An 18,760-nucleotide genomic window follows, 5' to 3' on the forward strand; every position below is an offset into this window, starting at 1 on the left:
CTAATTTCGGTACAAGTTGTGTACAATGGTACTTTCGATTTAATAAATCATACGGAAAGTTTTATTTTCGGGACGGCTGCAGAAAAAATGTTTATTTACATAAAATAAATATAAGCATAAAAAATAGTCCACAATTTTTGTAATGGTTTGATTTATTTTCTTTGTTACTAGACAAATTACAATTAATTTACAATTAAAACATAACTTATTAGTCTTTAAAAACTATCTTAAACAAAAATTAAACAATATTTTACTAAGACCCATCATAAGTATCATAAAAAAATATAAGAGATGGCAAAAAGCATAATAAAATTAAGCCGGAATATTGTTACAGTCATTGCAAGTTGGATTTACATGTTCCAAACTAAGATACTTTTTACAAATCGACCAAAAATATCGCGTATATAGACATTTTACTTTCGATTCTTATAGTAGCTATACATAGGGCTAAATTTGTTAAGAATTATCGTCGGGAATTTGAGGAATTTGGAATGTTACAATTGTAAATAAAAAAGAAATTTATTGTTTTAACATTTAACCCATTCACTGCTAAAGACGCTAATTCGCGTCTTCTGTGTTTCATTTGTAACGCCAAGGACGTGAATACGCGTTTTCGGACATTGTAAAGTATATTGCCTATAATATTGGCAGCGCTAAATATGCAGGTATAATATTTGGTTGGCGTGGTAGGGTGACCTTAAATTATATTACTAGATGGTTGGTTGTTTGTTTGGGTCAGTTGTCATTTTGTTAGAGGGTGAAGTAGATAACTATTAAGTGTTCTAATGGATCGTCTAAGAACATCAAAAGATGCTTATAAAATGGAACATTCGGAAGGAGAAAAAGCAAAAAGGTAAATTTTAAAACCGGTATAAATTTATTAGCTTGATTGATACAGAAATATTTGAGGTTATGTTCGGTTTTAAATTTAAGGTGGCAATTTAGAAGAAAATATACGCCCGAGGAGGCCATGGAGTTGCTGTTTTCTGGGGAATTAGATTCCGATGAGGAATCTGAAGACGACGAATCAATATTTGATGTCACGGAAAATGAAAAGTCATCAGATGAAGAGGTTGCGGTTGCTGAAAACCATAATTCTGATACTTGGCATTGGACAGATGACGAATATTTATAGCAAATAGACTTTACGGGTATGCAAATTCCATTAAGTGGAATGGGTATACAACCTCCTTCTTCGACCTACAAAAAAATTTGCAGAGGAGATTTTTTTAAGAGATGTTGCTGAACATTCTAGAATTACTGCATGGAAAGATATGTCTCTGAATGAATTTAAAGTATTTTTGGGAATATTGTACCACACAGGTACAATAAAGCTGAATAGAATAGAAGATTATTGGAATACCACTTTTCTGTTCAATATTCCTGTATTTAGAAATTTTATGTCCCGTAATCGATTTTAAACCATTCTGAGAGCAATACATTTTGTAGATAATCCTGTAGGTGACGAACGCATACCCAGTGACCGTCTGTTTAAAATACGATCTCTTCTTAATTTGTTTAACCAACGCATGGGAGAAATCTACTATCCGCAAAAAAATTTGTCAATCGATGAGTCAATGATGCCTTGGAGGGAAAGGCTCATTTTTCGACAATATATAAAAAATAAACGCCACAGGTATTGTATTAAGCTGTATATGTTGTGCGAGCCTAATGGGATGGTTCAAAAAATATTAATTTACACTGGTGCCAATGATACTGATACTGGTGGAGTAGGACATTCGTCAAAAGTTGTGATGAAATTGTGTGAAAACATATTTCATAGGGGACATGCCATTTATGTAGACAATTTTTATACAAGCATTAGTTTAGCACATGACCTGTTACAAAATGGTACATATGTTACCGGTACATTGAGAACAAACAGAAAAAATATTTCACCTGAAATACTAAACACAAAACTTAAAAAAGGGGAATTTGTCTCAAAATATTTAAATGGAATCAACATTTTAAAATGGAAAGATAAGAGAGACATTTTGATGTTATCAACGAAACATAGGGCCAACAAATTCTTTGTGAGAATAAACGAAAGCAGCAATTTGAATAACCAAGATATATTGCAGAATACAATACCCATATGGGTGGTGTTGACATGAAGGATCAGATGTTTTCTTATTACAGTTGCGATCGAAAAAGTATGCGATGGTACCTTAAACTTGAAATACATATTTTCCAAATTATGTTTAATGCATTTAGCCTTTACAATAAAAATCATCATTGAGGAGATAAAATGTCCTTCTACGATTTTAGGCTGAAGGTATTACAATATTTATTGTCACTGTCACATAAAGAAAATAAAACCGGCAAAAACAGCTTCTAAACAAGAAAAAATAAAGTACTTTCCGCAAAACATAAAAAAACCAAATAAAGATGGAGATTTTCGTTCTATAAGAAAAAAGTGTAAATTGTGTGCCTCCAAAAAACAACGAAAGGACACCATGTACTGCTGCCTGGAATATGCAGACAAACCAGCTTTGTGCCTCGATTGCTTTCCTATATTCCACAAGAATTTACAATAACCTTTTTTTTGCTTCTACTTCTTCTTATACTTTTTTGAAAGTGAACATTTTGTGTTAGTTTATGCAATTTAACAGTCCAAACAGCAATATATTAGAGTTAAAAATAAACTCTTTTTTTATTTATTTAGTTTTATTGTTAATAAAATTAACTTGTCACCAAGTTATAATGATACGCCAAGGACGCGAATTCACGTTTTCATTCTACACGCCAATGACGCAAATTCACGACTTAAGCGTTTCACTTGAGTAGGCGACCCGCCGCACTTAAGAGATTAAACTGACTACTGGCAGTGAATGGGTTAAAAGGCTGTACAAAACTACAATAGGCCATCTTCTACTATAACATACCGTATCAAATTGTGCGCATAATTTATCTACAGTATCAACACTGCTTTTTGTGCTGTTATATACTAATATGATTTCCGGTTTTCCAGTCACAGGATCAACGACGTCCCCTTGTTGCATAGTCGAATATAACAAATTGTTTTTGTTTTCTTTTGGTTTATATGACACTAGGATTCCTCTTAAACCAAATCCAAATGTACTGGAGCCAATAGGTCGTCCTTGATTATTAGAGAAATATGAAGAAAGAAAGATAGTTAAACCATTTTCCTTGTAACTTATAACAAAATCAACGCGGGTGTACCAATTTCCAGTGGTAACATTTCTCTTAGATGCGTAGAGATGTTGACAAGCCCGTTCCGCAACTGTCTTGGTACTAGCACAGAATAATAAACAAACAGAATGCCCACTCTGCTTGAAAAAATAAGTACGCGCATCTCGTTCGCGCAGACGGAATCAGCCATGTTTTATGTGGAACCAGTGGTGTTCAGTGTCATCTTATCTGGTGTGCATAGAAAAATTAACCCGGTTTAATTTATTTTGGCAACTATAGAGATAATATGCACTATTTTATTCGTACTTTTAGTTGAAGAATAGATTAAATTATTTCAAAGGTAATAAATTATTAATCCCTAAAAATTTAAATTACAGTTCTGTCATAGCTTGTCACAAATTTCTCAATTCTGGCTATGTTTCCGTTTAAAATATGGCGTTTTACAAGTGTATGCACAAACCAGCGATAAACAAGAAAAAGAGGTAGATAAATTCTATAAGTAAATTCACATAAACAAATTAAAAATGAAGATACATCTATTATTATGGGTGACCAGAATGTGAAAATTGGTAAAGGAAAAAGCTAACAATTCATTAGTGATTTTGATATAGGGACGAGAAATAAAGGGAAAGAAATATTAAAACTATTTGTAAAGAAACAAGGATTTACAATAATAAATACGTTTATTATATTCACAAAGGCTTTTTTTATAAGAGGTATATTTATCGCAAGTAAAATAAATTAAAATTCAGGGAGAGGAATCATATTTTTTTGGGTCATGCTCCTACGATAAAGAGTCGAGCTCGTGCTCTTTTTAGAGTGCTAAAAAAATTAATAATCGGACGTGGAACTAAAACTTTCCTAGACCTAGTTCGGAAAGTTTTTAGAAGTTTCTTCTTGAACTCTTAATTACTTCAAAATTTTATTGGAACTTTTTATAATGGATGCTGAAGCTGGAACGGATTGTGAATTTACTTTCCGAGATTTCTTTAAACCTTAGAAACTCGTTAATAAAAAACTGCAGTTCTATTTAATTACTGAAAGAACAGTAAGTGTTTACAGGTCTATTGGAATTTATTGCTTCTAAGTAAATAAAATTTGTTGTGGCTTTTTCTATATTCATAAAGTAATTAAACGCAATTGGCTATTAATATATACGCCTTGTATACTATACAGTATGTATAGTATACAGGGTTGACATAAGATATGGAATCAAGAAGATCTTTAAAATGAAAAAGACGACACCTCTTCATCAATCTTAAGAAGCAAACATCATGAGAGATAATGTATCTAATGCCATATTTAACACTACTCTACTTTTGGTTATACCAGAAATACCTTTAACTAACTAAGTTCTAATGAGACATCCTAGTTTAGGGTTTTCCGCGTACAAAGCCATCCTCAGAGTTATGGTCAAATTTATAAAGTATCATACTAAAAAGTGATCCCATTGGTGAAAACGGCAATATTTTTTCTTTAAAAGTTAAAGAAGAACTATTTGAGGAATTATAGTTTTTTTAATCTTAAAGAAAAATATTGTATTTTTCACCAATGGGATCCCTCTTTAGTAATATTATTTTATAAATTTGACCATACCTCTGAGGATGGCTTTTTGACCCAAAAGCGTACAGCTAAGAATTAAATATTTTAAACACTTCAAGAACATTTTTCATTTCTATTCACTCATTTATTTTATTTAATCAAAAAGTAACCTTACTGAAAAACAATACATAGGTTGCAAAATATCTGATGTCAGATATAGAATTAATTTTAAGTAGAATTTGATTGCAAAGAATTGAAATACTTAAGATGATTGGATATGGACACAAATCGCGAACTCAGATGGAAGTGTGTAATTTATTTAGTGATAAATATCCTGAAATACCCATCACGCAGTCGAAATTTCGAGAAACTGGTACGGTTGAAAATGCACGCAAATCAGGTCGTCCCTCTGTAAATTATGTTACAACATTAGATGTTCTACTTGCTTTTGAAGAAGATGCGAACACTTTTGTTCGTAAGGTTGGTAGTGATCTCGATGTTTGCAAAACAACGGTACACAAAGTACGTAAAAGTAGGTAAAGTAAGTAAAATGCACAGTTGTACAGGAATTAAACGAGGATGATTCAGATAAAAGAATACAATTTTGCGAAATAGTGATGGATAACAGCCACCGAAACCCTCTCTTGGTTCTGGTTTTTCTGATGAGGTTATATTCAAATTAAATGGCGAGGTCAACTGTCAGAATTGTAGATACTGGGCAAAACAAAACTTCAACTGGATGCGGAAACATCATACACAATACCCGCAAAAGATAAACGTATGGGATGGCAATGTAAGAAATAAAATCATTGGACCCTACTATTTCGAAGGTAATTTAAACAGGCCAGCATGCCTTCAGTTTGTAAGTGGGTATCTCGTACCTACTTTAGGTAATTTATTCCCCATTACAATTATTCTTGAAGGTGTTGATAAAAGTTTATGGTTTCAACAGGATGATGCGCTTTCGCATTATGCTTTACATGTTCGAAGGTACCTAAACCAAATTTTTCTGAACAGGTGGATTGGAAGACGGGGACATATTAAATGGCCAGCGAGGCCGCCAGATCTCAATCCTTTGGGTTATTTTATGTGGGTTCATTTAAAGAATGTTGTTCATAAAAGAAAACCTGCAAATATTGGAGACATAAAAATAAAAATTCGTAAAGAAATAAACAATATTTCTCGAGAAAGCATAAACAAGGTTCTACAAGATTTTGTACAACGTTTGGGTTACTGTCAAATACAAAAAGGGCTACAATTCGAACATTTAAGATTAAGTCATGTGTTAATTATTGGATTACTTTTAATTTATTTATTATAATTTATTTAAAAATTTTTTTAAAATTTCACATTCAAATTATATCCGTTAGACCCACAGTATTATACTTTTTTGGAATCAGCTCATTTTTATAGATCTTAAAATGTCCTAAAATATAGGGTGTTACATTCAAAAAAGAGCCGATGACGTCATCACTGTAATGTGTATCCATCAATGGAAGGTATTTCTTTAGTTCAAAAACAAGATCTTATATTGAAATTACCGTATCCAAACAATGTAGGTGGACCCGAAATATACACTGACATTTGGCTTGGACTTTATTATTATCAAAATGTTTGTCAATTTTTGCATATTTTAATAAGTAATATAGTTTCCGTTATTGATTATTAATTATTATACATTTTGCGCCGTAAACTTTTTTCATGTTTTTATTGTTTCAATAATTAATAAATATTTTCCAGAAACTGACAATATTAGAATGTCTTAATGCTCCCTATAATAAGACAGTTTACACCATTTCATTTAAATACATCTAAACATTTTAAGTAATATTTTGAAAGCTTGAAAAAGTATGGCAAGATTAGCTAAATGACACGCAATTTACTTTCACTCATATTATCTTTAAATTGCAAATTATATAATTTATAAAAAATAAAACTCATTTCTTGTCTCAAGTCTCCCTAGTCTCCCTTGTACTTAAATATATAGTTAATATCAAAAATTAATTACCTACTTTAATAATTGTCAGAATAAACTGTAAAGTGCGACAATTTTCAGTAAAACTTAGTAATCCAAAGTCTGTTTTAGTCAAACAAAAATTGATAAAATTGATAGAAAGTCAATATTTTAATTAAGAAAATAAAACATTTGCTAAAACTGTATCTGGTTGTCATAACTAGAGTTCGGGTTATACATGCCTTGTTAACTTTGATAATTTTTAGCTATTATAAATTAAGCAATTGAAATTAGTAAAATATGTCATCAACTACATATTTGCGTATGATAGGAGGAGTATAAATACCGAAATAGCGGAGTATGCCCTGATGGACACTGTCAACCAAATAAACATACCGACAGCTGGGTTTGTTTCATTACATGGGTCGAGAAAATCGAATTTGCATATCATTTGCTATTTATGCTAAATTTCTCGCTCTCCATTTAATCAAAAGCCCAAATGAGAAAATACAATAGTTATTTAATAACCTAGAAACATTATTTATGAAATAAATAATTATTTATTTATTATACTTTATTTCTCGAATTTGCGACTATTTTGGATTATCGCTCGACAGCGCCAATGTAACAAGAAGTGAAAACTATGAAGGTAGTGGAATAAAGCAAGCAAGAAAAGGTGTAAAATAATAAAATAAGAGTATAGAAATGTAAAAAAATTGAAGGTTGGGTAGCAAACTATATTGGAAGATGACCACTTGAAACTTGAGGAAGAATTCGGCCAATGTGCATGCCCTTCAGAGACAGCTAAATAAAAGTAAAGGTGGAAAAAATATATATTTGCTGACAGTTGCTAAAATAAAAAAAAAAACAGTTTCTAATATACATAAAGACGGAAGCGTTAAAATTACGTGATTTTCAAAGTAGCTTCTGCCATCTGTTATTATACTGAAAAGATACCGTATTGCTCTTTTTTGTTATTTAAAAATAAAATCAGATTAAGCTGCTGTACTAGAAACCCAAAAAGAAAGACCATATCAAAGATAAGACTCGAATAAAGAAAAATATATTATTTTGGAAGATGCTAAATTTATTTCCCTCGAAACAGATCTTACTTCATAACAGGCTAAGGCTAATTTCTTAGTTAACCAATCAATCGCTTAGAGACAAAAGTAATTGATGAATGAAAGATTCCTCAAGAATGGTACAACTCCAAAGTCATTCTACTATTGAAGAAAGGAGACAAAGCAAACATCGAGAATTACCGACCAATATCCTTGCTATCACATCTGTATAAATTACTAACTAAAATTATTAACCAACCGCCCAACACATAAGCTCGATTTCTATCAACCTATCGATCAGGCTGGAATCAACAAACATTTTAGTACCATAGACCACTTGCACACCGTAAGAATACTGATAGAAAAATGCACGGAGTATAATGTTTCAATTCATATGGCGTTCGTCGATTTCAATAAAGCATTCGATTCCATCGAATTATAGGCAGTGCTTGAATCTCTAGAAAATGCACGTATAGATTCAAGATACACGAACATAATTAAAAACATATATGAAAATACCACCATGCAGATAAAACTAGACAAAAGCACAAAAACTAATCACATCAGACTACAACGGGGAGTAAGACAAGGAGACACCATCTCTCCCAAACTATTTACATTTGCTCTAGAAGACATTTTTAAAAAACTAAAATGGAACAACAAGGATATCAACGTCACAAAACAGGCATGGGGCGCTTTCGGCAAACTAGTATATATCTTGAAAAACAACTCCATTCCTGTAAACTTAACAAAAAAGGTGTATAACACATGCATACTACCAGTTTGTACCTACGGCTTGGAATCAGTAGCTCTTACCAAAAAATCTGCTAACAAATTAGAAACAACTCAAAGAGCAATACGAATCATGCTTGGAATATCACTGAGAGACTGAGAGATTAGAAACACCGAGATAAGACGTAGAACGAAGATTATGGATATTGTGGAAGAAATTACAGAAATGAAATGGCACTGGGCAGGTCACGTAGCGCGATATAAAACAGGTGGATACGGAGAATTCTAGAATGGAGACCAAGGACGACAACAAGAAGCATGGGAAGACCTCAAAAAAGATGGGTAGATGACATAAGAGCAGTGGCAGGCAAATAAAGGATTAGATTGGCGCAAGATAGAGAAAGATGGAAGCAATTGGGAGAGACCTACTTTTAGGAGTAGATGGAAAATGACAAAAAAAGACCTTTGTGGACTACTACTAACAAAATTCCAAATAGATGATAAAGACCAGCGTATAATACAAAATTTATACTGGAACCAATTAGCCACAACAAGAACAAAACTTGGAGATGAACCGACGGAAGCGATCGAGATTTTGCGAGACATAAGACAGGGATGTATTCTTTAACCTATTTTATTTAACCTCTATTCAGAGGAAATGTTTAGTGAAGCCTTGGAAAATTGCGAACATGGAATCCTTTTAAATGGAGAACGCCTAAACAACATCCGCTATGCAGATGACACCGATATTTTTGCAGATACTTTAAACAGTTTACAGCAACTAACACATAATGAGAAACGGCACTAAATACAAATTACTGAAAATAGTCCTTCTAGGCAAAGTATTCGGAAAGCGAGGAATAGGAAGAAGAAGAATAACATGATTAAAAACCTCAGGAAATAGTTTTCCACAACAGAAACTAATGTATTTAAAGCATCAGTTAATAAAATAATTATAGCCAGAATGATCGCCAATATTCAAAAGGAATAGGCACCAAAAGAAGAACCAATCAATATAAAGGGACCATTTAAGGTTGCTGTCTATAGAAATACCAAGAAATTTTACAGAATCAACGATACTGATCTGGCTGTTATTAAGAAGCAAGGGTTAAAGAGCTCCTTTAAAGAATAATGCCACTGTCTTTATCCACGTTAAAGGAGAGTAAATTAACTAGGTTCTTATTTAATGTAGATCAGAAGTTATGGTTGCATATAAAGTTGCAATATTAGAGTTCCTCTATGTGATACTGGTATCGTCTGTAAAATGAAAAATTTTTCTGTCGATTCTTAAATCAGTGATGTCATTTATAAAGATAAGGAAAAGTAGAGGTCCCAATACTGAACCGTGTGGTACTCTACACACAATGCTTTGGTTACTGGATTATCATTTGCTCAAATACCCCGAATTCAGTAGAAATTTAGTTTTTTTTTGTCAAAATGTCGTGATTTACACAATTAAAAGCTTTAAAAGTTTTTTTTTAAAGTTTTTTTAAAAAACAGTGACAGTGTAAAGATTATTGTTTAGTGCTTGGGAGGCCTCATGTAGTACAGAAAACATAGCATCACTGGAGCATTTATTAGAAAAAAGTCGAACTGATTTTATGATAAAATGTTGTTTACAACGAGACAGGACATAAGTCAAGCTTTTATAAACCTCCCAATAATTTTGGATAGTACTGGTAGTAAGGCAATAGGTCTATATATTTTACCATCCTTATGAAGAGGACTAATATTGGCTGTCTTTACACTCTGGAGATATACCTTTTTTAAAGGAATCATTAATTAGCGAGACTTCCAACAAATTTTTGGGACATTTAAGAAAATTCTAGTTAATTCATCATTACTACAGGAAGATTTGCTTTTGATAGTATTGATTATTTGTCAATAATATTTATATTTTTATATCTTTTTTAAATTAAAATTAAATTAGATTTCTACCAACCGAGAGAGCAGGCAGGATTTCGATCAAATTATGGTACCATTGATCACCTCCATACAGTAAAGACGCTTATTGAAAAATCTATAGTATACAACAAACCTCTTATCCTCACTTTCATAAATTTTCATAAAGCGTTCGACAGGATCAAAATAAATGCAATGAATGACAGCAGGATTGACCATAGCTATAGTGAACAAGCTATTTACAATATTTACAAAAATTCCACTATGACTGTTAAGATACACAATAAAACCCGACCAATAAAAATAAAACGTGAGATAAGGCAAGGAGATACATTGTCACCGAAATTATTCATAACAGCATTAGAGTATGCCTTCAAGATGGTCAATTGGGACCACAGAGGAGTAACGAAAAACTTAAACATCTCCGTTTCGCAGATGACATTGTCCTTATTACAGATGATTTAGGAGAAGCCACAGGACATATCTTTGAAATTGGAATAAATGAATTGGACTTGTTCGTGCATGTTCGAAGATGGGAATCAGAATGAACTTGTCCAAAGCTAAGTTTATGAAAAATATGGTCCCCAATAACTATTTAACTGTTCAAAACAAAGTGGTAGAACTGGTAGAGAAATATACGTATTTGGGTTACAAAATAAGAATCAGTAGGGATAACCAAACATGCGAAATCCAAAGACGAATTACTCAAGCGTGTGCAGCCTTTGGAAAACTACGAGGACACACTTTGGGCCAACATACCAATGAAGAGGTTAATTAGAAAGAAAAGTATTTGACCAATGCGTATTACCAGTCATTATTACCTATGAGGCGGAAACTATGACACTAATCAAGACTACGGCTTTGAAATTGAGAGTGGCACAGAGACGAATGGAACGATTTATGCTGGGAGTGACGTTGCGGGACGGACGAGGATCTGCGAAGAAGGACGAGTCTTGCTGATGATGTGGAACCCATAGAGGAACTTAAATGGAATTGGGTAGGCCATGTAGCGAGAATGCATGACTCACGATGGACGAGTAAAATTACACATTGGAGGCCAAGAGCAGACAAACGTAGTAGAGGATGACCACCTACACGCTGGGCTGACGACATCAGGCGTATCACGAAAAATTGGCAACAAAGAGTACAAAATCGTAAAGTATGAAGGAGTTTAAGGGAGGCCTATGTCCAGCAGTGGATGTGATAAATTAAGGCTGGATGATAATGATGATGATGATGATATTTTTGTTGAACTCCGAAAATTAACTTTTTTAGATTCAGATTGTTCTTATGACTTTTAGAGGTCAAATCTCTGCCGACTGGACTATAAATGCTGAGATAGTAGTTAATTGCAGGTAATTACTGACCCCTCACTGTTCTATGTGATTTAATTTTTAAACTAAAATCAAAACTAACGTAAGATGTGAGTTTAATAGATATGTAAAATAAGTATAAATATTTAAATACTTACTCTTATCTATACGTAGGATAGGCGATATAAACTCATCTGCGGTTCCAAAATACGTTAATTTGGTTTTGATTTTTTGTCCTTTTTTCAAGTTGATTTATGTGAAATCCAGACAAGAATAATCAAGTTAATTACATTTCTAAGAAATCTAGTTTAAAAATTGCTTCTAATTTATACATAGTTTAGTAATCGCGCCGTATTTTTAAATGGTAACATAATTTATCCCTGGCTTGGTTTATTGGAGCAAAATAATATTTACTAGAATGTGATGTTCATTTCACAAAGCAAATGTACAGTTGTCAGCCGATTAATAGAGGGATGACATTTAACTAAAATTACTGGTTTAATTAAGTGCCTAATTGGTATAAGTGTTGCCAGTAACTTTGTACTTTAATAACGTACCCTGAACCATTCATTTGATGTGGAGTTAGTTTGTTGTCGATTTTGTTTTTCATTAATATATATATTATACAGTGTGGAAACCACTTATGGAATAAAATTGTTTATGTCCTTATTTTAAAAAATTATAAAAAACGTGGAGATACCATAACTTTTAAATCTAAATGTGCGCTTTTTAAACATAAATTTTAATGTACAGGGTGATCCACGCAAGTCTGGCATAGTCCATAATCTGTATTTTAAGTAAAACACCCTGTATATTTTTATGTTTTTAAAAGCTCCTTAACAACCCGATCTCAACGAACTATATCATGTAGAGTCTATTGTGAATAATACAAAGTGAAATTTTGAAATTAAGTATAATTTTCTTCAAGGCCATTAATTCATAGAATACCTGAGGTAATTGATTGGATTACATTAAAATAAATGCTCAAAATGTTGTCCACCTTATTGTTGGCAACAACACAGTCTCCTATAGAACTCGTCCCGAACTTTGTTTAAAGTTTGAGGTGAAATATTCCATATTTCTGTAGTTATTCTTTCTTTCAAATCTTCAATGCTAGTTGGTTGTGTTGTATATACATTATTCTTAAGATAACTCCTCAGGTACCCCTTCGTCCAATCCATTTATTGAAGAAGATTTTATTCAAGTAGTTTCTCACCATTAGCTTAATGGGGTGTTGCACCGTCCTGCTGGAACCAGATAGTTTCATGCAGTAGGCTCTGATCTATTGGATGGAAATACAAGTTAGCCAACTGAGGAAGAACATCGTCTCTCAGCATGCTTAAATATTTTACCGCTGTCAAATTACCACTACAAATATAGGACCAATAATATGATCTCATATAATACCTGCCCAAACATTCAACTTTTGAGGATACTATGTGTATAGTGTATGTCTCACGCATCCAATGAGGATTCTCCGCTGACCAGTATCTACAGTTTTGTCGGTTTACCTCTCCATTCAATGTTAATATTGATTCATCATAAAAAAGAATTGTGCCAAGAGCTATTTCATTTGTGTTAATTTTATCCATTATTCTTTCGCAGAAATCCATTCTACGATCTGGATCGTCTTCTGCTAACTCCTGCACAAAAGTCTATTTATATGGATGAAGTTTTTCTTCATGAAGACTCCTTAGTACAGTTGTATGACTCATATTATTTTGACGTGAACTTGACGTTGGATTATCTGCGACACTTAACAAAATATCCACTTTTACCTCATCTTTAATGAAGTTTGGTTTTCTTTTTAATGGTTTGACATGTCCATTGTCGAAGTTCTCTGAATTGTGCATAAATTTTAAACACAGTCCCTTGTGCAATATTAGGCAACTGAGGATACCTCTGATTAAATAAGTTTGCTACTTCAGCTTGACTTCTACAATTCTCCCCGTAACCGATCATCATTAAAATCCTAATTCGGTGGGTCCCAGTTAACTATTTCATTTTTATTTTTGCACGAAATTAGCTTTTAATTAGGAATTTATTATTTTAAATGACAACACACCAACAACTGATTGATAATAATCCGCATTATTTACTGATTTAGTTTAATTAGCAGACTATCTAGACAGTTTTTACCTATTCATGACAAAAAATGTTAACACGCTTATTAAACAGAAGTTTTCCCCAATATACTGACAGGTGATACATTATTAATTTCAAATTTTCACCTTGTATTATTCATTATAAACCCTACATGATATATTTTATTTAAATCAGGTTGTTAAGAATCTTTTAAAAACATAAAAATATACAGGGTGTTTCTTTAAAAATAAGAATTATAGACTATGCCAGACTTGCCTGGATCACCCTGTACATTCAAATTTATGTTTAAAAAGCGCACATTTAAATTTAAAAGTTAACGTGTCTCAGGGTTTTTTATTATTTTCTATAATAAGGACACAAACAATTTTATTCCATAAGTGGTTTCCCGCTGTAAAATATAAGTACGGCTGCTTAATATACTGAGCCCTCGATGAAATCTAAGCAGGTGGAATTTTCAATTAAATGAGGTTGGCTGACAACTTATTTTGTTGCATATATGATACTATTTGTAATTCTCAATGTACAAATTTTTATGAACTAAGAACATTTTAAATATGTGTAAAAACACACTTGACCTTATATTAATTTATTAGGCTATTGATTATGTTCGCTCGCTTCATTGCCGTGTTGTTATATCTTTGATTGGTTTTTCTTTTCTTTTGTGTGTTTCTGTTTGTCCACTTTCTGGTCTCTATCAGCTCTTTAAGAAGTGGCTTGTTTTATTGTATGTCGGCTCTGGGTCGCTATGTTATGTCTTACTATCGGTATGTATCGGTAGATGTTGTTCTTGCAGAGGAGGTAGGTGTCAAGAGTGGTCGAAGGTAAAAGGGTTGGAGCTAAAACGGTCTTTTTCAGAAATTATTAGTATATTAATTATTAATGAATGATATGGTTGATTGAATTTATATATAAGATGAAATATAAAATCATATTTTATATTTCATCGGATAAAATTTAAAACGTAATAAGTGGCGGTGAGGGCAGCTATGGCTGTTACCTCCCTAGAGACAGGTATATTGTGCAATGAGATCGGGAAACCACACAAAACCGATCCCCAGACTATGTTAAAAAAATACTATAACGTTAAAAGGGTTTTATTGTTATGGTCAATGGGGCGACTACGAACATCCCCACGTTACCTAGATTTTAATGGGTTCAGTTTTATAGTACGATTAAAAGCGACTACGAACTGCCCCACGCTACCTAGGTACTTAGATAATATTTTTTGGTGAATACATATAGTTTTTATTTTACTTTATTGTATTCAAGAAGGAACCCAATTCCCAAAGCATGAGCGAAAATTTTAAATGAATAAATATTGAAACTATAACAATATAATCGAATAAAGTTATAAATCTACATTAACTTATATACAATAACAAAAACTACAGTTAAACAATAACAATGTTTAATTCCAATGTCTGATTAGTGATTAAAATAAGTAAGAGTGAATATTTATATTCATTAATTATTAATAAAAGTTCTCAGCTTTGACTAAACATAGTCGATGGATTCGCCATTTACAAGTTAAACACTAACGGACCAAACTATACCTTAATACTTGCAACTGAACACACACACACACACACGCAAAGCGTTCAACCCAACCCCTAGTGACATGTGTATACCACTGCTAGTCAGTGGGATCCACATGTCCGAAGATCAAACCGGTCTCGGTCCAGAAGAGCTAATCATTCTGGATCGGTACCTATCTGACCCCCAGTTTTTTCCACCACCCCTTCACTACGTCTGACATACGCAGCGAAGGCTTATGAACTTTACGTCGGGCGATTTGGGTAATGAATAACACCCTCCGTATCTACATGGTTGTGGTTAAGCCACCTGAAATTAAGGGGTAGCTAAGAGCTTTTCTCCCTAGTTACTTTACTGAATTTACTTGGTATAAGCATTACTTTGGACCTGATGTCCCTAAAAGTGTGTGCCCTGCACGGAGGGGCACCAACCTAAGTTGGTGCCCCTCCACATAGGGAAAGTGTGTGTTCGGTCACTCCGATTTGGCAAAACTTAATTTGTTCTCCTCGCCAGCTGAGCGCCCGACTGGTCTGGCCATCGAGCCCATGCTTGCCGCACATGACCTCGATGCTCAGAAAATCGCGTACTGGTCTCCCAAATAGACCTGGCTTAAGGGCCTAAGCCAAAAAATTGGCTGAACGAAGAGAGCATAAGGCTTTCTTTGTACTGTTTTCGCGTGTTATGTATGCGTGTGATAGGGATCAGTCACTTGAATCAGTTGGAATATGAATAGGTTTTAGACTATTCATTGTCACTATAATTCGCTCGCGGAGTTAGAAAACGGTTTTAAAACTTAAAGACTTAAAGACTTAAAACTAAATATATTTTTTTGGTGAGCAATTTTTTTTTTGCAACTGAATTGAATAACTGAAAATATTTATATTCTTACTTTCAAATATAATCAAATTAGGAATTTCCGGTCATTAAGACTTAAGCAGGTACTTGGGATTAATAGGCCCAGGTAGTTTGTGGGACAGTTATATAACGCCGGTTTTCAATAACATCGACAGACGACCATCACAAATTGGTCGATAAGGACGTAATACTACTTCTAAACATTGACTAAATTCTAAATAGTGGTGGCTCCGTTTGCGGAAGAATTTAAAAACATGCTATTTCACTTTACCCTTTTCTCCCTTATAAATGTAAATTTAAGTACCCATTTAGTCATGTAAGCCATACACCAAATAAAAAATAAATATCACCAGAAGCACAATTAAAAAAATTCCATATGGTTAATAAACAACACCATTTTCCTATGCAGTTAGAGGCGGAACTCATTACCATTTAATATTCATTCCGTATACTGTATATTTAATTAATTAAAAAGTAAATATAATTTATATTCCTTTAAGTTTTCTAACCATTTTCGTTTTTATCCATTACGCTATTATCTAACAAAAATAAAACTAAACCACTTATTTAGACATACATATTCAAGTACATCCTTCATTTACATTTTAAAAAATCAATTCAGGTATATACCATGATATTGATAGTTGTATTTACTTGTGTATCATAATTCACATCGTGAACCTGACAAATAATATTGTACAATCCTCGCTAACAGTCAATTTCCTTTTCAGCTCGGCGGGATAGCTATCAACAACAGCAACAACAGCAGAAGTATTCGGAGTGGCGGCAATTGTGGTATCCGAATTTCGAGGAGTTCTCGAGGGCTGAGGCAATGGCCGGAGCAGAAAACAATACAATCACCAACGTAACGGTACAACTGGGAGCTACTGCTTACCTACATTGCCACGTTAGGAGCACCGGAGATAGGACCTTGGCCGGAGCAGAGGTAATAATATGTTTGGAGTTCTTTAATAACGGACACAACTGGGCCAGCACTTTTACTATTATGAGATTTGTAGTAGATTAGTACATCTTTTCGGGTTTACGGGTTTATGTGAAAGGTATATTGGAAATGAGATAGAATTGCGAGAATATACACAACGACCTTTACAGAGAATATTATATCCTTGCTTTGCTCGGATGTTTCTAGAATAGAGGCTGACTTCTTTTATCCTTTAACTTTATGTTGCAAATCTTGTTTGGAGGCATAAAAATTAGGTTTGTTTATTTTATTCAATATTGTTGAACAGTTTGGTCAACTAATTGTTGTTTTCTATAACCTCTTACTATTCTCAAATTGAAGAAAAATGTAATTATACAGGGTGAATCTTTTGGATATCTAATTGAACTTTTTAGAGAAAGTTGGAATCTGCAGTTTTTGAATATGTTCAATTATTCTTAAATATTTGGAGCCTATCACTTCCGGTTATACCAGAAGTTAACTTTGAATATTTTTACGGACTTCAATAGAAAAGCTTTTGAAAATTCTCTCAACATAAGATAATGCTCCCCTATACCCAGTGTTTTACAAGATATGACCAATTTTATTTTGAGACAGTTTCCGATTTGATACCCTGTATTTTCATAAATAATAAACATGCAAACATTTTGTTTCAAACTGATTTTTTGAAATATTGTCTGTTTTAATGAAACTTTAACATTTTGTTAATATAATACAGGCTTGCAGAAAAAAAAAATTGTTTGGTGTCTGAGTATTAATAGGGCCAAACCCAATTTTTGTCTTTAGTGCTTAAGTGTCACAACAAAAATATAATATTTAAAACTTGTAATACAAAAAAGGTCTATCTTCGCCTATGTATAAATTGTTGCTAATTTCTTAATTTTACTTTCGCGCTTATCTTCAAATCAGTTTAAATTCAAACAGCCAAGGCGCACATAGAACTGCTCACTCTACTTAACTAAAGGGCCAATATCCAGTGAGCATTGGACTTTGTCCTTTTTATTCCTAAGTCAATGGAGCCTTTACGAAAACATAACTTTAAAAAAATTGTTGTTGTTGTAATGACCGTTGAAGTCCTTCTGTGTTTTATTTAGGTGGTTTTACTGCAAATAAAGCAAAAAAAACGTATTTAAGCTGAACTAAAAGGCTTTTGTCTTTAACCCACATATTACTGAAACTATTTTTTTTTAATATAAGGATTACTTGAAAGAAATATAAGTAAATGTGTCTGATTTAACGATGAAAATACTAAAATAATAACTTTTGAATTACCTGTCAAAATATGTAATGTTCTCTTAAAAGGATAGCAGTAAGAAGCAGTATATATGAGAAAGTAAAACTTTATTAATACAAAAATAATTACAAAGTATTGAAATCCTGAAAATACTGTTAAGGGTGTAATGGAATTTTACATTTTTCGCACAACAATTGAGACTTTTTCTTGCATAGTCCACAACAAGATTGTTTTTTTGATAAACAACTAAATGGTTCATACCATCATATCTTGAGTGTAAGACCGTGTTGGGATTCCGCCTTTTTGGGCTGCTTTTGGTATCTTTTTTGTAGGTTTTCAGAGGGTTGCAAGCTATTTGCCTTCTAAATTCAAGCTAATTAAGGCTTCCTCCGTCTTTTCGTTCTAATTGCCACA

At 32.9% G+C, this 18,760-nt stretch overlaps 1 protein-coding gene across 1 annotated transcript in view; it reads left to right on the top strand.

Moving 5' to 3' along the window:
• Positions 1-18,760, top strand: part of dpr12 (defective proboscis extension response 12) — a 574,490-nt gene that overhangs the window by 320,270 nt on the left and 235,460 nt on the right. The window contains exon 3 of the mRNA XM_072533001.1: positions 16,883-17,097. Coding sequence (XP_072389102.1) covers positions 16,883-17,097 — 215 coding nt within the window. The remainder of the gene's footprint in view (positions 1-16,882; positions 17,098-18,760) is intronic.

This window comes from Diabrotica undecimpunctata, chromosome 5 (assembly GCF_040954645.1).
Source record: "Diabrotica undecimpunctata isolate CICGRU chromosome 5, icDiaUnde3, whole genome shotgun sequence".
Classification (NCBI taxonomy): domain Eukaryota; kingdom Metazoa; phylum Arthropoda; class Insecta; order Coleoptera; family Chrysomelidae; genus Diabrotica; species Diabrotica undecimpunctata.